At 45.8% G+C, this 23135-nt stretch overlaps 2 protein-coding genes across 2 annotated transcripts; one reads left to right on the top strand and one right to left on the bottom strand.

Moving 5' to 3' along the window:
• The first annotated feature begins 271 nt into the window (after window positions 1-271).
• WRAP73 (WD repeat containing, antisense to TP73) lies at window positions 272-17984 on the top strand. Its single transcript, XM_087755414.1, has 12 exons — window positions 272-413; window positions 1113-1265; window positions 1852-1968; window positions 9282-9354; window positions 10220-10323; window positions 11208-11294; window positions 12168-12302; window positions 12394-12471; window positions 13840-13945; window positions 14981-15106; window positions 15875-16066; window positions 17021-17984. The coding sequence occupies exons 1-12, from the start codon at window positions 345-347 to the stop codon at window positions 17128-17130; spliced, it is 1350 nt and encodes a 449-aa protein (XP_087611540.1). The 5' UTR covers window positions 272-344; the 3' UTR covers window positions 17131-17984.
• A 127-nt stretch (window positions 17985-18111) lies between these two features.
• Window positions 18112-22907, bottom strand: TPRG1L (tumor protein p63 regulated 1 like). Its single transcript, XM_087755416.1, has 5 exons — window positions 22667-22907; window positions 22507-22598; window positions 21041-21217; window positions 20302-20455; window positions 18112-19584 (listed from the first exon to the last, which is right to left on the bottom strand). The coding sequence occupies exons 1-5, from the start codon at window positions 22880-22882 to the stop codon at window positions 19390-19392; spliced, it is 834 nt and encodes a 277-aa protein (XP_087611542.1). The 5' UTR covers window positions 22883-22907; the 3' UTR covers window positions 18112-19389.
• Between the last annotated feature and the right edge of the window lie 228 nt (window positions 22908-23135).

The following is a 23135-nucleotide window of genomic DNA, read 5'->3' as shown; positions in this document are numbered from 1 at the left end:
CGGCCGCCTCCGGCGGGCCGCGGGGGGGCAGACGGGGGAAGGCGGGGACCGGCACCTGACCGCGCCGCGTCTCATTAAACGGCTCATTTGCATAATAATTACTTTCACCAGGCGGCTTCCCGCCCGCTTCCCGCCGCCGGGCGCCCCGGGGCACCGCCCCTCCCCAGGACTACAGCTCCCGGCGTGCCGCGGGGCGGCGCCCCCGCGCTCCCATTGGCCGCCCGGCCGCCCCGCTCCCGCCCCTTCCGCCCGCTTCCGCCCCGGGGCGAGGGCCGGGGCGGCGGCGGCGGGCGGAGCGGGCGGGTTTGAATCGCGGCGCGGCCGCCCCCCTCCCTCGCCCCGCCATGAACTTCTCGGAGCTGTTCAAGCTCTCCGGCCTGCTGGGCAGGTTCTCCCCCGACGGCCGCTGCCTGGTGAGTAGAGGCCGCCGCCTGCGAGGCGGGGGGGAAGTCGGCTGGAACCGGGGCCGCTCCCGCCCGCCCTGGCGCCGCGGCCTGTGGAGGCCGTTGGGCCAAGCGGCAGCGCCGGGGCCCTCGGCTCGGCCCGGGCGACCGCCAGGCAGCGGCTTCTCCCCGCCGCGGCGGCCGGTGGAGCCGGGCCGCTGCGGGCCGTGCAGCGGCGGCGGCCCCCGGGGCGGCCCCCCCGGGCGGGGCGGCGGCCGGGCCTCCGGGGCCGGGCAGGGAAGAAGCAGCCGCAGTGGTGTCGGTCCGGCAAAAACCGACCCGTGCCTGTGGGACGGCTTGCTGGCCGAGAAGCTGTCAGTCAGCACGGGTCTTTATAGTGGAGACCTGATTCCGATTAATTAAATAAAATCATAGTTATGACACAAAGAACGATTTTCTTAAAAAGTAGAATTAGTTAACCGGCAGCGATAGAATGAACGAGGATTCTTATTGTTAATACAACCCCCTTCCCTCCTGGTTTAGCTGTTTTTCCTGTAGCTCGCTGTAGAGCACAGCGCACGTCAAGCCCTTCTGAAATTAAAAACCCTAATTGCGTCTGAAGCGTGTCGAGACGGCGGCAGCGCAGCGTTTTGTCACGGCGCAGCGACCGTCGTGTTCTCGAGCCCAGTGCTGGTGCACCAGCTCAGCCTGGGTTTTGTTCTTGTTCAGGCTTCGTGCGTGCAGTACCGTTTGGTGGTTCGGGATGTGAACACCCTCCAGATCCTCCAGCTGTACACGTGCCTGGATCAGATCCAGTATATAGAATGGTCGTCTGATTCTCTGTTCATATTGTGTGCCATGTACAAGCGAGGGATTGTTCAGGTAAGGACAAAAGCCGGGCGGAATACCTTCCCTGCTGGGGATTCGTGTGTGCTGTGCGCGAGAGCTCCCTGACAGCAAGCACTTGTTCAATGCTTTTGCTAAAGTAACTGGCGTTGTTATCGATAACACATGGTTTGAGGATAACCCAGCATGCCATTATTTTTAAAACCACGACAAATGTCTTAGTTTGAAAAAAAAACCCCAAATTTAGAATAAAAATATTTATCAAAACAAATCAAAGCTGGAGATTATCTTACAGTTTCTTAGTTCAGAAGGAAATAAATACATGCAAACTTGTTAAATGGACTAAACCTTTTTTTTAAATGTGGGATGTTCAGAATATTTGTCACAGGAAAAAAACCCAATACCTTACTTTACAATTTGTGTTAACACACGGAGGTGTGGGGCTTACTTTTGTAGTGGGATCCAGCGCCAGTCCTTCATGGCCAGGGGCTTTCAGAGGTTTCCTGACCTCTCTGTTAGGCGATACAGGAACCTTTTCTCGCTGTAGCGTATTCTTGTAAGCAAAGCCTTTGGTGAGCTGTTTGTTCAGAGCACTGTCCGTGTGGTTTCCTCTCTGACCTAGGTCTGGTCCTTGGAGCAGCCAGACTGGCACTGTAAGATAGACGAGGGGTCGGCAGGATTGGTGGCTTCATGCTGGAGTCCGGATGGTCGTCACATTCTCAATACAACTGAGTTCCATGTAAGTGTGAAGTCATCGCTGCTCTGGACGGTGTCAGATGTTACTGTCTGCCCTTTGCCTCTTAAAATAACCTAAAGCTCTTAAAGCTGCAGCGGTGGTAAAGAACGCGGATATAGTTCTCCTATATTCATACATGTAATCTAGGTTGGTTCCAGTTTAGATGTTATTCTGTTAACATTCTATCCTCTTGCTTCTGATGATAAGATAGAAAATGGACACTTAGCTTTGAAGGTAAAATTGTGTGTTTGAGAAAAGTGTAGGGGTAACTGACATTCATCAAAGCAATTTTAGAAATCACATGTGTTGTAGCTCAGGGAAGGCTCAGGGTTTCTAGCAATAAAACCCTCAAACCGTAAACATTTAGGACTGGCTATGGAATAAAAAAATATGGTCTTAGGTTTATTGATCTATGAGATGAGATTTAGATCCAGATCCTGGCAACACTTTTTCTTATTTTACACATAGGAGTCAGACTGCTGTTGATAGAAGCACTTGCAAAATTAAAACACCTGTAAGTGCTTATTGATTAAGAGACATATTCTGGAATCCCCACTAAGGTAGAATCCAAATCAGTCTGTGGATGCTGGGCACTGGGCTTGTTGGAAGACACGTGGAAGTCTGACTCTCTGCCTCTGTAGTCTTTGGATTAGAGCTGACGATTCATGTTATTCAGTACAACGATGAACGGTCAGAAAATAGCTAAGAACTACAAGCAAGACATTGTTCTCTTTGCTATATTTAATCTTTCAGAACTGTAGATGGATTTTAGATGACAGGCTATTCTGTCATAACTCTTCCTAGCACTGAATTAGAATGTAAGATTTTTCCTTTTTTCATGCAAATCCTGATGTAAATGGAATATATATGGGGGACTTTGTCTCTGTGTGTGCGGACCAGAATTAGCGCAAATGCTGATGCTCTCAAGGGAACCTGTGGAGAGACTTGCAAACAGCTACGGTGTAGTTCCCAATGCACACACGGTGGAATTCTCTGGCAAGGATGTTTAGTGCTGGCAAGGATTTTTAGTGCTGAGTGGGGTAGGGATTTTCTGGCTATAAAGCAGTCTCTTTCCATTCCCCTACCCCTCTAGATAGTGGGTTATGAGGAGTGAGATGAATTTAGGCCTTAGTTTTCCCAGGAATGGATCACCCCAATAGTGATAAAAAAAAAAAGAGTCCAGAGTTTCAACCTGAAGTGAGTAAAGACATGCCTGCTAGTCAGGCAGAAGTGGTGTAGTCTGAGTAACCCAAACTGAAGGCTGGTGCTATGTGCTACAAGTGAGTATCTCATGGCACGTGCGTGTGGGGGTGGACTAGCAAGTATTTATTGCCTCCCAACAGAACTTGGTTTGACCTTAGAGGATTTCATTAAGCCTTTGCCGAGCTGGCATCTGTGTTGGGATAAGTTTTCTTTCCAGCTGTAAACAGGTTGCTAAATTAGCTTTTGTCAGACAGCTGCCTGGGTTATGCCGATGTCTGAGTTGTGTTTACTCTCTCTATGCTAAATCCATAGTCTGGTGGGACAGACGTGAGTAGTGCTCGAGACAGAAACTGTCAAGATACTTAATGTTGGTGTATTATGTACGTTATCAAATTCAGAGATTGCTTGGAGGGCTTAGGGGTTCCCTGTCAACCAGTGCAGCTTGGCTTTGGTAGCCTGACGCTTTCAAACAGCACCAACTCATGACTCATACTTGTAATTCTTCAGGTCAATGTGTGAGCTCCACTGTAAGCTCACAAATAACTTTCTTATTCCTAGAAATTTTTTAAAGGATATGGTTGTGCTAACTTATTTCTAGCAATCCAAACTTACTAGTGCCTCCGAAAAATTACTCATTGGCTAACTTGCAGCAAGTTCTTACTGTGTACAGCATTACAGTGAATAATGTTGTGGGTTTTTGGATGTGACTGGTGTGCAGTTCCTAACGCGAGATGAGCGCATCAGGATTCTGACACGTTTCCAAAATCCCTTTTGACTCTGTTCAGTCTTTTGAGATGGGCAGCAATGCTCTATATGCACTTGGTATTAACACAACTCTGCAAATGCAATCATTTTATTGGAGGTGAGTCTGTAATAACGTGCAGGTTTTTGGGTCCCAGAATTGTTAAACAATGTACAGTAATATTGAATAGTACGGGTACCTATCTAAATCTTTACACAGTTACTGCAATAAACAGCATGATATGCAAGGCAATTAAATGGTACAGTCTTATCGGAGGAAGTATATAGAGACTCTGTGCTTTCACTTGAGTGGATTGTTTTTCACAATAATGGATTACTGGCAGATGCAGAGGAATTTACTGTGCTTAATTACAAAAGTGTGTTTAGCACCTAGTTACTCGGCCCAATATTTTGAAAGCATCTTTGTGCTCTATGTTAGCTGAAGTGTTATGTGTGGAGGGGTCATTCCATCAGCATCTGGGATGGGAATTCTGTTGAGCTGTAGGAAAGATGTAGGCTTGTTCCTTAAACTCTTGCTATGCTGGATTGGAGGATTTCCTTCTGTTGGGGACTGTCGGTGCTGCTATCCAGACTGGCAAACTGCAAGGTGAGATACAGACTTGCTAGGTTTTGCCAGGCAAAAACTAGTTTTATTGGGCAGCTGCATATATTCAAAGGTATTTCCAAACTTGGAAGGTTTTTTTTCATTAATTGTCTGCTTATATCTTACAGCTCCACGTGAGAAGTGGTCAGAATAGTTGCAGCTTGATTTTTTTCATCACCTTGTTGTTTATACCAAGTTAGAGTACAGTTCTGTTAGGAAAAGCAGGGTGGTTTTTTGGGGGGGGGGGGGGGGGCGGGAAATGGAGGTACTTTTTTCTCATTTGATTAATCAAGAGCAAATCTAAATTAGTTGGAAAAACACCTTCTGAAAGCCTGCTATGCCAAGTCTATCTGGAATCTGAAAAAGCTGGAACACCATGTTAATTATATTGATTCATGGAGTGCACTGGAAAGCAGCTTGTTGTCCCATAGCTATCGTTTGTTACATATTTTGTAGCGGGTGATTCCTCTCCTGCTGAAATCCGCCCTGTTTTGTGCGGCGGTTCTGCATGCCTGCAGCGTGTAGCACAGCAAGCTGATGGCTAGGAGGTTCCACGTGATCGGTTTGTCCTGTGGAAGGTGGTGTACCAGGCATCTCTCCTCTTGCAGTGCCGTCCTTCCACCCGAAGTCCTAGGCACATGGAGAGCTTCAACAAGAGCTGCAGGTAAAAGATCCGGAAAAAGCAAATGGATCCTCTGCTTCTTCATGACTTTCATGCTTTGTGATAAATAGTTTGAAGATCAGCAGCATTGTTCTTCAGTGTTTCTTCCAAGAGCCATACTTATAAGCTGCATATATTGTGCTTTCTCTAGTTCCACGTTAGATACTGAAGCATTAAGGAGCTTCTTTTGAACTACAGCAGCAGGGGAAAAAAGTGTGTGTTTCTGTGTATATTGGAGCTAATCCTTAGTAACTGTAAATGGCTACATTGGTTGAAAAATGCTTTCTGTCGAGGAATGTGCTCTGAATAATCTTCTGAAATCTGGTGCTGACAGACACTGCTATGTAAGGAGGCCTTGTGACCCAGTCAAGTCTGGGACAAAAGTTGACAGTCATTTGAGATGCAAGGTTGTTTAAAAGTGTGTTTTTATCTATTGAAAATCACCAGTCTTACACCTGCCTATAGCTGTCAACAGTGGGCCGTAGTCCTGAACCCAGCACTGGAGACTGTTTATCACGTTACCATCTAAATACCTTTTATTTCTCAGCTGTTTTTAGGCTATTTTAAAAATGCTTCTGCTTTTGGTTTGGTTTTCCACTGCAAAACAACAGCTGAAAACTTCTCAGACACCATTATCATTAGCATTTGAGTTTGACAACTCCACTTAATCGAGTCATCTGCGCTAAAGAGAAAGTACCCCTCAAAATGAGCAGCGAAGAAGTGCTTGCTGCAGACTTAATTGATCATGATCTGTTCTCCTGCTGTAAAAGCAATTGTCTCTTCCCCACAAAGTCTCACAGAAAAGCAAATAAGAGCAATGCAATTTATTCTAACTTCTGAAGTTTTTGCTTTTCTTTTTTCACCCTCTGTGCATTTTATGTTTCTGTCTCATAATCATTTCTGCTAGCTGTGAAATAATCTTTCTCGGGCTGGTTTACGTTGGCAGCTTGGGCAAGATTGTGAAATAGTGTTTCAGTTCCAGCTGGGAATATGAAGGTTCTCCCTTTGTCACAGTTTAATTGTACACATATTGTTAATCATGTAAGACAGGTGTGAAGTCCATGTGTTCAGCACATAATGTAATTTTCTCAGTTTATAAAAATGTCTGAGTGTATACAAATAGAATGACTGAAAAGACTCCTGATTGCCAGAATCAAAATGGTTTGCTCTCACCTGTTTCCAACACGAGGCCAAAACCTCCAGGTTGTGGGGTGTGACTTGGGCGAGGGGTTGCAATGAAGTGACAGCAGCACAGGTATGTGGTCTCCGACTTGCAGTTGTGTGCCTCTCTTGCTGGCCTGCAGCCTTTTCGGGGAGAGATGCTGAAGTTGAATAGAGGATCTTATTAGCTGTTACGGGTGTGTTGTGACTGATTTAGATCAAGTCTGAAGTGCTTTGGTTATCAAAGGGTTGTAGGCATCCAGTATAATAGTAGGTCTTTGCTTACAAAAAAAACCCACAAAAGTATACTTTTGTAGCCTGGGTGTAAACATCCCATGAATGTGTGTTGGTTGTGTTCTGTAGTCTCTCCCTGGTACTGCAATGCCGTTATTACAATTTATACCGTACATGCTAGAAATGATGTGTTGAGGAGGTATATATAGGCACTACTCCAACAGTGTCAGTGTTTAATGTTACGGAAAGTTTCGTTTTCGGTGAAGCATATGCTCAGCAGTTAAGTGCAGCATGACAGGAATGAACAGGGAAACCGTTATTAGTGCCTTCTCTGGGGAGTTACAAAACTTGACCCTTTAGAGAAGGGTCTGTCTGAGCAGCAGAGGGCTGCACCCAAGGATGAAGCAGAGCTGGATGCTGAAGGACTTTTCGAAACGAAGGTGTCCTTGCCTTTTCTCTTCTGCAGTGGAGTCTCAGGCAAGGCAGGAGGTGACAGTAAGAGCTCTGCGCGTGATGTACTGTTTCTGACCTCTGGAGACTTTCCCCTTCTGATGTGCTTGAGCTTGGTGTGAGATGTGGTCCAGGGTAGAAGTGCATTTCACGCACAGCAGGCCAGGTGAGTTGGTTGTGAGGCCGAGTGGCAGCACAGATACAAACTTGGATGCCTTTGTCAGGAAAAGTGACGATCTAGACCTCAGCATTTAAAGCTTGCAGCTGCTAAGCTTGTATTAAGTGGCTGTAGAATGTGTGTTGTGTATGCTGTGTGGTTTGGTAAGGGAGGAGCAGCAGCAAGTACATTTAATGCCGCAATTAATAGGAGCGAGCAGCGTATCACTATTGCAGTTGCTATAGAAGAATGTGAGTAGGCATTGTGTTGGTATTTTTAAAGTAAATCTTGCGTGAAGAGCAGACTAGCAATGCTGTTTTTTTGTGTGTCCGGAAGTGAGCAGTTGCAGTGATAAAACTTGATTCATGTTGTTCATCTAGTGGATTCCTCTGGGACCTGCTAAACTTAAGGCTGGTACGATAGATGCCTAGTTGTAACTTCATACCTGTAAAATAAAGGAAGAGAACAATAAACGCTGCATTAAATAGTGGTCCAACATGTTTTTTAGATTTTGGATAGAGGTGGACTGGAATCCAGTCTGGTGGTGCTCTTTCCTGTAATAAATAAACAAAAAAAATATTTGTGTTGTCTGTTCAAATCTCAAAATTTTCTTCTGTATATAAAAAGCAGTAGGGAGAACAGCTACTGCTGCTCTTTTGCTTTGGGACTCCACATGCCTCTGGAGGGAGGCACCATTTATTCGGATTCTGTAACTTGGTTTGAATACCCTGTCGATGACTTGTATCGTGCTTTCTAGCAAAAATGATAATGTCAGCAATGAAAAAAACCCTCCAAGTTCTGCTGCAATGCACAGTCGATAGCGTTGCCAGGTAGAACAGATACCTAGGATGCTATCTTGGGTCACCGTTGAATAGTAGCCATTACTTCAGGGAAGGAAAATGTACTTTGAGGACAAACATGCAAAAAAGCATAGCGGAAACTTCCTCCCAAGAGTGCTGGTGATGCTGATGGCCCGCATCCGATGCGGGAGGGTGACGAGCTGGTAGACAGTGCTGACGTTTTACGTACGGAATGAATCGGAACTGATTTTGTTGTTCAGTAGTTCTGGAAAGGTAGCTTTATGACAGTGGCGCTTAATTGCAAAAAATAGTCGTACCTCCGTCGCCTCTAGAATCTCTTACCTTGGTGCAATAAAATGTAGGAAAACACAAGAAAAAAATGACACTGGAAACATTCCTCGCTCCAGATATAAATGCAAAGGTTCACATGACATACTGATTAATGCACATATGTCTGGTGTGGCTGCCGTTGCTAAGGGAGAGTAAGTATTTGTTTTTAATTGAATAATCTGCAGATGGCAACACAGAGCTTCCAGAATGCAGGCTGTGACCTTGAAGAGCTGTGGAGAGGCTTGTTTTGCAGCTGGCTGCCTTCTCCGCACTTCTTGTGTTTTACGGATGTACCAGCCTCCAGAAATACCCCAAACGAGACGTTTGAAAACCATAATTTGGTTTTTTCCTACTTCTTTCAGTAATTATGTAATGTTGCCTTCTTGTGGGTGGCTGAGGGGGGAAGAGCAAAATGCAAATTAGCTGTCAAAGCTGAGTGTGTCCAAAAGTTGAAAAATACAGCTAAATTTTCATACTTATGGTCTTGTCCCAAGAGATACAATGTTCTTAAGCTGCTGTAGCGCCTCATCCATTTGTAAATGTAAGAAACTTCTCCTCTCTCTTCCAGGCTCTGTGATGAAACTGTGTTTTTCCAACCGAAAAGCGTCTATGTACGACACACTGGCAGTCATGTAGCTAGAGTCGTGCTAATATCAGTATCTTTAATGTTAATGAAGAGCTTTTCTCCGTATTGGTGCTCTGCATCTCATACCCTCTAGAGTATTCAGTGTGCCCGTAATGTTAATTTGGAATAAGTAACCTTGCGAGCTGAGGGCAGTTGGGAGATAATTCCTCGCAGTGACTTCTTCGGGCTTTGTGTTTGAGCTACATAGAATACTGCAAAGTTTCGTTAACCACAGAAGGTGTATTGATCTGCTTTGCCTTATTGAGTTAGGTTTACGGGTTTCTATTTGCTTATTTTTTTAATCTACAAAAATAAACAAATACTTCCTTGTTTCTTTCTGTCTGTGACAGCTGCGGATAACCGTGTGGTCCTTGTGTACGAAATCTGTGTCTTACATCAAGTATCCCAAAGCTTGTCAGCAGGGTAAGTGTCACAAATCTAATGCAGGAATGGTATTTTTTAATGTGGCAGGAAGGGGAGAATGAGTTTGTGTAATGAGGGAACACGGAGGGGTTAGCTCGCCCTCGGGCACGCGCGCCTGAGATCCGTACCTGCGTGCCACTTGCTGCGGTGCTCTGGGGTTGTCGCGTCCTCACTGCCAATGAAGGATTACATCTGATCTATGTGCCGCCTCTTCAAATATGCATCTTTCTGCTGTGTTCGCCCCTGAAGGGTCCTTGAAGACATTAAATTAAGCTGGATGCATTGCTGATGAAAAACACTAATCCGAAGTGGCTTTTGTCATCTCTTACACATGAAAAGGTTTGAAAGGGAAGCTCATGTCGGGGCTCCCTAGCCGCGTGGCTGTGGTTAGCAGCTTCCCGCCTGAGGCTTGTATATAGTAATATCCCACATATGACAAAGGCAATTACGTATTACATGTAAAATAAGAGTAGATGGGGACCAGTGCCTGGAAGTCAGTGGAGTACCAATGGTTGCATAACTAATCCATTTAGCTAGAAGAAAGGAACTGTTTATTTGAAATCTGTGTTTTTTATATAACAATTGTCTGTCAGTAGTCAAACGTGGTTTTTTGAAGCATGCTGAAGTTCTGCAATAGCTGTGGAGCTGCATCCTTAGAAATAGTATATGCCAAGTTTGAGTTGCCAACACAAGCAAATTAGTAAAACTATTCATTGCCTTGATTAATGTCGTCTTCTCTGAAGATATTTTTCCTTCTCTTCTTACTTCTTTTAATTGGGAGTAGCTGCTTTTCATTGAAGAATCGTCAGCTATTCTGTCTTGTTTTCTCTCTCTCTTTTTTTAATTAACTTTGTCCTGTTGGCAGGGATAGCTTTCACTAAGGATGGCCGCTATATGGCAGTAGCAGAAAGACGTGACTGCAAGGACTTCATTAGCATCTTTGTATGCAGCGACTGGCAGCTACTGAGAGTAAGATACATCCCTGCCTTCCACTGCTTCTGCACAGACTACAAGCATATGTTGCACAGCACTTTAAGCTCAGTCACGTTGGCAGTCTGGTTTTAGACTTGCCAATGTATTTTCTGTCCAGCGTCTGGCCCCTTCGTTGGCCTGCAGGCGTACTTCTGTAGCAGCGTTCTGTTCAGGAGACCAATATATGCCGTACGTGCATAAAGAGTTTCTGATGGAGTGCAAAACTTCACCTTTAAATTCTTGCATGAGCTTATTTACTATAAATTATGCTACATTATAATAATGAAAGTACCAAATGCTTGATAAAGTGATCATTTGGAATGTATAATATAAATTGTCATATTTTCTGTTTAACAATGAGACCACTCTGTGAAGGATGCACGCTAGCATGCCTCAGAGGACCCGATGGATCTGAGCAATTAAAACCCATTAAGAACTAGTCCATAGGTAGTGTCACCTCTGGTTCAGGAATTCTGAGTCTCATTAGAAGCTGACAGCAAAATATGGGAAATGCCACTAAATGCTTGTCATGTTCCCAGGCTCTTCCCTAGTGATCCTGTACCGGTCTTTCTGAGGCAAGGAGTTAGGCTGGTTAAATTTCTTGACTGATTCAGTGTAACTACTTTTGTTTTCTTATGAAATGCTGTTCATTTTAAGGTATAGCAACTTTTTGCCTTTTCTGTAAAGGGAAACCAAAGAAACAGTGAATGCAGCATACTATTACAAAAGAAAATACTTCTGTTTCTGTGCTAGTGTACAAAAGGCTCTTTTGCATTTGAGGTAGCACTTAAAAGGATAAAACTGAGGACTATGTTAGGTCAGATGCAATAGTATTTGTTAGTGTATTTCAAATGGTTTTGTTTTTTCTCTTTTGGGGGCAGCATTTTGACACTGAAACGCAAGATCTGTTTGGGATTGAATGGGCTCCTAATGGCTGTGTTCTGGCAGCGTGGGATACATGTCTGGAGGTATGAGGGAAAAGCAGATTATCTTCTTGGAGAGTTCAGGTTGGTTTGTAGCCACCATGTATAAAGCAGTAACTGAAATAACTAGTGTTGTTTTTTTTTTCTAAGTGTAACAAAAGCTGAACTCAATCCATTTTAAATATTATACTTGTATTGGTAATGGATGTCCTTACAAGTGTATGTCAAACTGTTATGTATATCTTTTAATGACAGCAAATTATCTTATTGGCTTTCTTTCTAATTTATCTTGGGGAAAAAAAAATTGATTGTAAACTTTGTCGAAGCCACTATTGAAATAATGTGAGAATTCTTCTGTAAGACTCTTTACCATTTTACTTTACATTGCATTGCACAGTAGTTTTACAGTTAAGTAAAAGTACTCATCCAAAAAGTTAGCAAGGAATACATAAATCGCTAACCTTTCTGCTCTGAGTAGGTGAACTTGTAGGTATAGAAAAGTGTCCTCCTGTGGCTGTAAAATTATGGGTGGCATGATCAAAACGAATACCCCTGGAAACAGGCAGGGCTGTAACATCCCTGATCAGCTGGCTTGCAGATACTGAAGGAGCACGAGTTTCTTCCATAATGGCGTCTGCGGCTGAATTTGTTGAAGAGTGTTGGGCTGGATGGGCCGTTGTTCGGGCCCAGTGGGGTGTTTGTGCTCTTGGGGACAGGGTGGACGTGTTCTGTGACTGCCAAAAGAGCCAAACTGGAAGCCTAGAGCTTCTTGTCTCAAGTCACAGATAAGAGACCATGCTTGTATTTGTATTTAACTTGCTGCATTTTAAGCAGGGAGAGTTTGGAAGGGGTGGTTTTGCCTGTCTATGGCTTTTAACAATATTGTTAGTCTTTAGAATTAATCTATTTATGTTTCAGTATAAAATACTGCTGTATTCCCTTGATGGCAGACTGCTATCCACGTATCGGGCTTATGAATGGTCGCTAGGCATCAAATCAATCGCCTGGAGTCCCAGCAGTCAATTTCTGGCAATTGGCAGCTATGATGAAAAGGTAAGAAATAGGTTTATTTTCTCTCTTTTATCTAAACCATTTGTAGAACTTTGTCATAACAGTTTTGTCTTGCAATGCTGTCTTGCATTAGGTGCGTATCTTGAACCACGTAACTTGGAAGAAGATCACAGAGTTTGAGCATCCAGCAACCATTACTAACACCAAGACTGTAAGCATGGATCCAAAATCCGTTGACTATTTAGCAGCACTTTGACACTGCTGTTTGTATCTCAAAGATGCTAGTAAATACATTGCATTCTGGAGACGTTGCTCTTTCCCCTCCTGATGTGTAAACAGGGCTTGGGAATTGCATGAAAATTTGGGGATGTAAGAAAAATAGAGGAATCCTTTCAAGTTTGATGGAATACGCACACATGATCCTCTCAGCTTTAGCAATAGGAGATTCTCAGATGACTTCTGTCGTATGCCAGTGTATTTTGATGTATATGGTGATTGCATTACAGATTTGGGCATGCAGATGATGGCAAACTGGGACACTTAAGAGGAGAGACTTGTCTCAGCTTTATAGAATTCATAACTTTAAACAGTGTTGGAACGGGATTGTGATCAGATTTACATCTTGTATGTGCTCATCCAGCTCACCTAAAGAGCATTTCTCGTAAACATCTGTCATCATTTATTTTTCTCCTTGCATACATGTATCTGCAAGGCCCAGCAGATTTTGGGTGGTTGGCAGCAGGCAGAGAGCTGTAGCTTTTGTTCCAAAAATCACAAGCTGTTCTCATCCATCAAGGTGAAAAGAGCACCCAGTGTAGCAGTGCTGCGTGCCGCTGCAGAGGAAGGACTAGTCTCGCCTCTGGACAGGTGTCCTGTAAGACTTTACACGTGTAGGCTGTAAGTCTGCAATATTCACATGACTGTGTTGATGCCCCTTAACAGAAGCAAGGGACGATCCATTAAATGCACCTCCGCAAACCTCCTCACAACTGAAAAATGCCCTTACTTCCAGTTAGGTGTAAAATATGTAACGGAAACCAAATGGAAATCGCTCTGTTAATCTCTGCTACACAAACAGGAATTGCAGTTGGTGCATTTTATCCTGGTGCTTGCGTCTTGGGAACAATATATTGTAGGCAAGCTATTAATATTTTTGCTATTTCCTTCTGCAGTGTTGCACTTTGCATTTATTTAGGATAGTATCCGATTGAAGATTCTTTGTTGCAAAAATGAAATCTATATTCCCATTGTAATGAAGACGATTTATTGTACTGCCAGATTTAGCTCTCAGGAATAACGAATGAGGTATGCTCTGGCAGACTCATTCTTTGCAGACTTCAAGGTTCATTTATCTGTCACAGGGGTGTGTTCCTGATCGCGGTTCCAAATAGCAAATGATTCGCTGAGAATGCCGGATTCGGTGTTTGCCTACTGAAGCCCTTTCCTCTATTGATGAACTAGGGGATGCTGAGATATAATACGCTGGAAAACGAGTTAGTGGGATGTGGATGATTTGGTAATAGCCCATGTTCCAATTCTCTGAGGCCCTTCTGTAGAACTCTCACTTGTTTCTTTGTAGATTGTGTATAAAGAAGTGGAGAAATCCCCATCTGTTGAGACAGAGAGACTTTCTTTCCCTCCAACAAGAGCATTGGCTAGTTCTCTCTTCAGCGCGCAAAGTAAATGTAAGCCAAAGTTTACTAAAATGAGACGCTTGAGTTTGCCACGTGAAGTCTTTCTATGAATAAACATGACAGGCGAACTCTAACTCTGCCTCTTCGATATTGGAGTGGATCCTCTGGATGCTCTGCTCAAGGCTCCCAAGCGAACCGAAGAGCTCCCCGAAGAGCTCCGAGGGCAGTAAGCACCCCGCTGGAGGGGAGGCTGCCTGCGTGGTGGTTCGAAGGCAGGTTAAAGACTAGCGGGATATTGCAGAAAAGAACTGTACTGCTTGGGTGTAGAATTAGCAGCCAGATCGCAGTCTTGGAGTTGCTTGCAAATGTTTTCTTAACGTTGTGTGGATTTTCTTCTGATTTGTTCAATCTATGCAGTGTTATTTCATGACTTAGTTTAACTGTTGCAGGTAATTGCTAAATCAGATGAACTATTGCAATTAAGAATCTTATCGTGTGTGGCAGTTCCAATAATTTAAAAAAAAGGTGTTAGGCTTGCAGTCTGTTTTAGGATAGTGATTAACCCCTTAGGTATGAGGTTATGTAAAAAAGCAGAGCATGAAAATGCCATTTGGCTTTTGTCTAAGAAGCTGTAGTTGTAGCAATGCTTTAAACTTGCCTCCAGACAACAGGCTTTGAAATTAAAGAGACGGCAAACAATGTATGATTAGTATTTTTTTCTATTTTTATTTTCTCATTGCTTGTGGTACTGTAAATCGCCTTTGTTTTCATTGGTGTTTGTTTGAAATCCTTGTTAAAAGGTGGCAGAAAATTTGATCTCTCCTTTTTTTTTTTTCATAGTTTAATCTCAGACTTGCCTGGATTTCCAGCCTTTTTCCTTTTTTTTTGTAGAAGGGCAAGAATAGTAAGCTGTTTATGTGAAGATGCAATATCTTAAAACAATTAAAGTTTTTGATTGGAACATCTTGGAGAAGAGTAAAATATGGTCCTATCACTTCAGAGATGAGGGGGCTTTTTAACAGTCAGAATTTAAATATTTTGTCCATTCAGGCTTGCTTAGTAAAGTACTTCTGTTTCAAATTCCAGATGCCATTGCCCAGGTGCCGGTCTCTTTACAGTATATCAAGCCAGTTGCTGACAGAGCGAATCCCAAGATGGGAATCGGGATGTTGGCATTCAGTCCCGATAACTGTTTCCTGGCAACCAAAAACGGTAAGTTCCTCCCGCCCCACGTTAGAGGGGAAACCTCCTCGCTGTGTGTGCTGCGTTTTCACAGAAGACACGAGGACAGTAACGGGTCGGCTGTTCTGCTCTATGGGAAGGCTCACGGCCCTATTTAAAATGGGCTCTCCAGTGTGCAAACGTGATTCAGCCTATGTCTTCTAGCGTACGTAGAGTATTGTGAGCTGCCAGAACTGCTTATCAGTGCGTTAACTCAGTCTTGGCTTTCTATTTAATGAAAATAGCATGCTTTTTATATTTCTTGAAATGTATGTGAGCTCACTGAATTAGAAAAGGAAATACACAATCTTTCCTCCTCCGTTCACAGCAAGTGTTTCTTGAAAGGCAGAATTCTTCACAACCTGTAGTAGGGGGCTTTTCATTACCTCAAATAGTGAAAGTCATGGAATTAATGTTTAATCTTTCCCTTCGATGGTCCTGAAGGGCTGTTTAGGTCTGGATGCAAAAGCTGTGGTTCAGATGCAAACCCCATCAAGAGCAGCGTAATTGTGAATAACTTGATAAAAGCCAGTGAAGGACTGGAAGACAAACTAAGTCACGTCTTTTATCCTTTTTGCAATATTTCCAAGGCAAAATTGAAGGCAGTGCTAGGCAAAACTCCAGTGGTGTTAAACCTGTGGTGTACCTAAGTGGTTTGTGTCGTGTTAGACCTCAGTTAATGCCTGTTTCTTTAAAAAAAAAAGTGTGATCTCTTTATCATTCAGGCATTTACACGATTACCTCTTCCTTTTCTGCCAGATAACATTCCTAACGCTGTCTGGATCTGGGACATTCAAAAGCTGAAACTGTTTGTAGTCCTAGAGCAGCTGTGTGCGATCCAGTCTTTCCAGTGGGATCCGCGACAGCCTCGCCTTGCTGTGTGTACAGGAAACGGCAAAGTCTACTTATGGTCCCCAGCCGGATGCGTGTCAGTGCAGGTGCCAGCGGAAGGTAAGGCTGCCTGCACTAACTCCCACAGGCTGTCACCAGCTGCCTATTTACAAAATATTCTTCTACTTATAAACTGGTCTGAGCATTATCATGTACGTGGCTCAGATGTGTTCTTGGAGCTTTTTAAAAACAGGTATTTCTGTCTTCAAAAAAGAGGAGTTCATAATGAGACATAGCAAACATGATAAAATATATCAAGGAGAGAGCACAGGGGCTAACAATGATTTAATTGTTGCTTTAATCGTATGGTATATTGAATTATTTCTCAAGATTTCTACTCATATCGGTTTATTTACATAGAAACTAGTTGTGCAGAGTGGCAAGTGTTGAAATAAAGACTCTGAAATGCCTATAATGTTTTGGGGTATTCTGAAAACAACTAAACTACAACAAAACACTAACGGGGGAAAATGTGCCTAGTAAATCTGATGTGGAAAGATAGAAGAATATATGTGAACCTGAACTCTAAGTCAGCCTGCGTGATGAGAAGTTTTACGGCTGGCAGTAAGCGATACAAGGCCATTAGCTAGATCACATAAATGCCCTTCTGCATATTAAACAAAAGAAATCGCAGAGATTCAACTTTTTCCTCTCTACACAAGGAGCAGCAGTATCATCGGGGTATGCAGCTCTGCACCAGTGAACAACCTTGTGGTACCTATTTGCATGAAAATGCTGAGTCTACAAAATCTGTGCTTGTATGTGGAGTAGCTGTAACTGTAAAAGCGACTGTAGGTTTGGGGGGAGGAGCCAGTAATGCAGCTTATCTGCACTGCCGTGTAGGAGAACAGAGTGGCTCTACTGCAGCAGTAACAAAAGGGAACACCCCGTTAAGGCTTCCGAGACGGGGAGGGTGCTCTTTGCAGTGTGCATGACTCACTCCAGCTACTGTTTCCTAGAGTCAGAGGAGGGACTGTCAGCTCCTCGCTGACAAACTCCCATCTCTTTCTGCAGGTGACTTCCAGATCGTCTCTCTCTCCTGGCATTCTAGTGGAGACTCCATGGCGCTTCTGAGTAAGGACAGCTTCTGTGTGTGTTACTTAGAAAGAGAAGAGGTAAAATAACAATCATTTGCATTAAAAATGCTCACAAGCTTGAGGAAGAATGAGGAAAGGGGTCAAACCCTGTTGTCCAGTCTGAAGGTTTTGTATTTATAAATTATTTATTTGAAGGAGCGTACCCAAACTCCAGCGTGTAAAGTACTGTGATTGCATTTGAATGAAGTGACGTAGCAACTGAAGTGTAGAGAGTAAGTCTGGATTTCAAGAAAACTTTAGTATTGATGTAATTGGACTTTCTCTTGAGCTTTGTCAACTATGAAACCTTATTTTCTAAAACTGTAGCTGTGTGTATATAAGGTATAGCTATTATTTAAATTTTATAATTTCCAATAAATATTTTGATAGTTACAAACTTTGTATGACTCTAACCATAAACCTGCGCCTCTCCATTCTAAAGTCAGTTTCTGTAGTACTGGTGATGTGATTATCTGGCTGTCTATCCCCGCACCAGGAAAGTTACTTGCACCCAACGGTGCACAGCTGATATCTCGCCTTGTAAGACAACAGATTTTTCTGGTGTATTAGATCAAATAGCGTAGCGGAAGTAGATACATCAGTAAGAGACTTCCTAGCAAATCAGTTACTGTTAAAGCAAATGAGTCCTTTGTTCAGAAAGCAAATTAAGTCATCTGTAATAATTTGCTTTTCCAGACTAAGATGTTAACAGGTGGCAGTAATTGTGCCTGGCCTGTCCTAGATTTCTTACACTGAATCTCGACAAGAAAGCTCATAACTGATACTTAGAATGAGGTATTACAGGCAACTGAAATGGGAGCTTTTGACCCAACTACCTCCTGCCAAACCGGCGTGGGCGGTTCAGCAGGCAAAGAGCAGCTGGACTAGCCGTTGTCTTGAACCCGAGGAGCCAGCCACTGTATTCTTCAAAGGAAGGGAGCCCATGGTTTAGGAATTTATTGGATGCGTTTTCTTTTGCTACTTCATTTCACAGCCTCGGTGTCCACAAAATGAAGAACGAAGAACAAATTGAGTTGAAATTTAACTTTACTGCAAGATTAATGAAAATTAAATAGCTATCTTAGCAAATGCATTGAGCGGGATGTGCAACGTGTTGCATTCCATCAGGACCTCAGCTTTACATAAGTTTCATGAATACACATCTACTTTAAGTTCAAAAAACCACCACTGCAGCACAGCATTTATTCCACATCGTAGTTGCACAGATAAATGCTCCGATGAAATGGCACACGTAGAAGGTCATACACAATGAAAAACCTCGTTAGAGTAACCTCGTGAGCAGTTCAGCTGTAGTCTCTTGTGCTGCTTCTGAATTTCCTTACTGGACATTTGTATGGGGTTAAGTGCACGAATGTATAACTCAAGATTAACGTGCAGTGCTTGAAGTCTTACCTGTCTCCATTAAAAGTCCTGCACTGCTGCTGTCCCAAACTAGAGTAGATTTAAGAAAAATTGCTAAGAATATAAATCTAATCAAAATAGAATTCCTTTTCCATTTTATAAATAATAGCTTTGAAGGCAGATGCGTTTGTGAGGCTTTTGGCAATATTCTCTCAAAGGAGCCTTTACTCCATGGCTGCAGCAGGAACACGGACACGGTAAGGAAGTAGGAAGTTGGACTCGGTTCTTAGAGGGAGGCATTTTTACAAAAAGCTAATAAACACATATTCAGCCATATACTTCAGTTTACAACATACACTGCTTCTGAGCAGACGTAACAGTACAGCGTTAACAAAATTTGCTGACTCGGTTTTGCTAAAGAACGACTGACACAGCTTTCAAAATTCTTAACAGGCACTAATCAAAATGGTGATTGCTGTAATTGTGAACACCACCACCTCTTTAAACACCACAGATCAATCCCAAGCACGCTACACGATTCCACACCGTACGCAGGGATACGTACAGCTGTGATACGGCACGAACGTTATCCTGTATCTTGGATATTTGCGCGGAGCGTTTATAGCCAATACCAATTGCACTTAATTAGCAGGGAAGAACACGTGGTTAGAAATGGAAAATACCGCTGCTTGCTAGCCCTGTAAAAGAACTGTAAATTAGATAGCAAATACAAGAAGGATGCCATCTTGTGTCTGCTTCGGCTTACCCCGGCCTGTGCGCTCTCCCTAACAACGAGGGCCTCCCGTGAACTCTTCCATCTACAGCCACCCCCTTTCGCTCCCCAACTTCTTCGCTTTGGTCATCGAGTGTGCTGCCACACAGCACGCTCTCCCCAGGAGACCGCTATCCATCGCGTTCCCTTGAAAAGATTAAATGCAATGAATTTTAAAATCCAATTTTGCCTCTCGACATGGAGTAGCCAAGTTTGGCCTCGTTGTTGATGAAGGACATCAGCCCCAGGTAGGTCTCGATCAGCAGCGGCCGCTCCAGCACTAGCACGCCGTCAGCCCTTCCTGGCAACGGACACTCCTTATGGGCCTTCTTCACAGCCTGGATTAGCTGAGTTTTAAAGTTTTCCAGCTGAAAGAAAAAAATCACCTTGATGTTTTTCCATTGTTTTAAAAACGGTTCGGCAAACAGCTGCCGACGTTGAATTGCACAGGATTAACACTAAAGCTGTAGCTGCCATGGGTCTCGCGTGCCGTGATAACTTTACGCTCTGGCACGTAGCCTTAGCGATACAGTTCCTTTCCTACCAGGACACCGTTTAGGTGTAACTTAAACACGTGGGCTGGGTGCGCAGAGGTTTGTCAGGGCCTAATACTGTTTATTTCTGACCGTAGTTCTGCCCTTATCATTGATGTGTTCAACTTAAATTACCATAGCGTTCTATTTTTAAAGAAACTTTTGGAGGAAAGCCACTATTGCAAGAAAAACAGAACCACCTAAGTGAAGGATTACACTTAGCAATTAGACTATTCGTTTAATTAGCTGGCAGTCCGAGATGGGAAGTCGGGCATCGGCCTGTGAGGTAGGCAAGAGCAGGAATAGCACAGAGATCCATTTTCTTCTGGGTTTTACAGGACTCTGCGCTTTTGGAAGTTTCAGCTTCCTCCTTGTATAAACCACCGATGGGCAGCTGGCAAAAACCGAGTCGGGCTGCCCTGCAAGGCAAAATCTGGAGAATGGGGAAATGCAGCTTCCAGCTCTGAGTTCTGTCTCTGATGTAACTGCTCTGTCTTTTCCAAACCTATGAGATCAACAAGCCACCTGGAGCAGGAGAGGAGATGTCCTTACCAGGCAAAGGGGCGCCATCTTCTCATCAGCCTCTGCCATCGGGTGCTCGGTGAAGGTGACGTACGGGATGTTGGTGGACCACGGGTTCCACCTGTTTATGAAGGAGGCGCGACTTTGCTTGTCCCACTGAATCCGAATACCGATGCCTTCTCGCCTGACGTTGAAGACGGCAGAATTACTATGGTAAGACTGTTGAGTCTTTGAGGCAAGTTTAATTAGAAATGTACTGTCTGAAAAAGACCTGCTTAAAACTGGAAGCTGAAATATAAGTTTGCTAGTAAGTTCTTCCTCTAGAACAGTACTAGAGGAATTCAGCCCCTGAAACGTGCAAAGGTACGGTCTTACAAGCTGAGCACAAAAGGGTTGAGCTCATTCGGCAGCCAGACCCGAGGCCTGGACGGTATCGCCTGCCTTTACCTGACACTTACACGCGGGTTTCTAGCAGGGCTGAGGTGGTACTGCTACTGCGCGACACAGCGGCGACGAGCTGCTGCTCCCAAATTACTCATCTTCTCGTGGAAGTCCTTGAGCAGCTCGCTGTAAGGCAGCTCCCAGCTGTCCCAGCAGAAGGGCAGCGGCGCGCTAACAAGGCTGCAGCGCGGTGACAAAGCCACGCGGGCAAAAGGAAGAGCTCTCAAATTGTCCGATGGCCGGTGACAAAGGCTGACAGCTCAAACCGCCACTTACAATACCACCACAAGAATTACAGTAACATTACAGTATTACTATGCCCACTTACTTGTTCAGAGATGTAGGGGGGAACTCGAACTCTCCCACGGAGATGGTATCGACGGCGCCGAGGGCCACCCTCGTCACGTGCTGGCACTGCAGGCTGAGGAAGTTGTATTTGCAGATGAGGAGGGACCGATCCGTGATAAGGACGAGGCGCTCCTTCTCGTTGTTCCAGTGATCAATTCTGGTAAGATAACGGAGCTTTAGTGGTTTTGATCAATGGCTAGAAACGCTTAACACTTTGACGGAAGAGTCACGAAGGAGAACAAATCTCAGGTCTTGGTAATGCTGTATTTCCCACTACGGCCTTTGCTTTGAATCAGCAAGTCTGATAAGAGGTTGAACGTCACAACGTGGTCATGTTATAACATAGGAAAGCATTAAGAAAAGCAGAATAATTCTGAAGATCTCGAGAGAACGCTCTATTTCTATCTATCTCCTGCTATTTGCGAACAAACGCTACCGGCCGGGGCAGACGAGCCTCCAGCAGCTCCTCCGGTGCCTGACACCGCGCCGTTACTGCGTTGCCCCGTTTGCTAAATTACCGACTGCACGGGTGCACGTTCCGGGGAGAGAAATAATCTTCTTGAACCGTGTGGCCCGGCTCGGTGTTTCCCTCCCTCAGCACAGTCTGTACATGCAAAACCTCCTCCGTTTCTTCAAGGTCCGTGAATAAAAGGTCCCACCTTTCCCTCGGCGTTTTGCCAGGCTACGCTGCTGAACCATCGCAGCTCTAACACTATTTCATCCGTAGGGCAACCTGGCGGCAGGTGGTATTTTTCACCCTAAGGGTAGTAAGCTCAGCTTTTAAACTAGCACCTTTAAAATCTGCTACGGCTTATTTTTAGTGTTAGTGACTTAATTGTCTTTCCTTACAAACATTAAAAATTGTCTCTTGTTTCAAGAGGAGCGCTGCCGTAAAGCTGATGAGGCCAAGGCTACGCTCGTCGTGTGAAGGTAAGTGCCAGCAGCGGGACCGGGCCGTAGCCCGGCGCCTTTCCCCCTGCCGCCAACCTTTGCTTTCTGCCTCTTGCTGCCGGCGCGACTCCGGCCACGGCGCAGGGACCGAAACCGCGCGGGGGCCTGGGGACCTGGCCAGGCGCCGTTCCCACGAGGCAGGCGTGCTCGGCTCGTGCTTTGCTCCCGTCCCCTCGCCCAGATGCGCTGCAAGCTGTCAGCCTCCCTTCTGTTCGCTGGTGAATTGCGGGGCTAACGGCCTGCCGCGCGGCGCGCGGGCACGGCTTTGGATGAAGCAGTTCGTTAAAGCTGCGGTAGTGGTTTTGGAGCGAGTTCTGTGTCGTGCGGGAGGTAACCCCCGACGGGTTTAGGAGAGGTTGGGTTCGACAGCGACAGCGACGCGGTGCCATCGGCCGCCCTGGCGCCCCGCCGCGGCCGCTGGGCCAGCGTCCCCCTTTCCCGCCCGTTCCGCCGCGGGCCCCGCACGGCGCCGGCCGCCCCCGCGGCCCCACTCACTCGGCGAGCAGCCAGACGCTCCGCACCGCCCCGTCCTCCGCCGGCGTCACGACCAGGCGGATCTCGCCGACCGCTCGCTCGATGGTGCCGGGCTGAGGGGGAAAAGGCAGAGGTTACGGGGGGCGGCGGCGGCCCCTCCCGCGCCGGCCGCGGGCCCTACCCGGAACACGAAGTACTCCCGCAGGCGGCCGGCGCGGCCGGCGGTGCGCACGGGCAGCGGCCGCAGCCGGCGGCGGGGCGGCGCGGCGGCGGCGGGCGGGGAGGGCGGCGCGGCCTCCCCCGCCTCCCCCGGCACCAGCATCGCCGCCGCGGGGCCGCCGGGGCTGCCGGGGCTGCCGGCCGGGCCCTCCTCCGCCGCGTCCCGCAGCTGCAGCATGGCGCCGGGCCGGGCTCCCGCCGCCTTCCGGGGCGGGACGGGGCGGGGGCACCCCGCGGCCGAGCCCGCCTTCTGCCCGCTCCGCGCCGGGAGGCGGCGCTGCCGGCGGCCGGGCCGGGCGCGGGGGTAACCAACCCGGGCGGGGGTAACCCGGGCGGGGGTAACCCGGGCGGCACCGGCGGGCAGAGGGTGCGCGGGGGCCGTGCGGGGCCGGCGGGGCTCTGCCGCGGATGCGCGGGCGCGCAGGGCGCTG

This window comes from Nipponia nippon, unplaced genomic scaffold (assembly GCF_047370975.1).
Source record: "Nipponia nippon isolate SJK-2023a ecotype South Korea unplaced genomic scaffold, ASM4737097v1 scaffold_19, whole genome shotgun sequence".
NCBI lineage: Eukaryota > Metazoa > Chordata > Aves > Pelecaniformes > Threskiornithidae > Nipponia > Nipponia nippon.
This window is presented reverse-complemented; position numbering and strand designations above follow the sequence as displayed.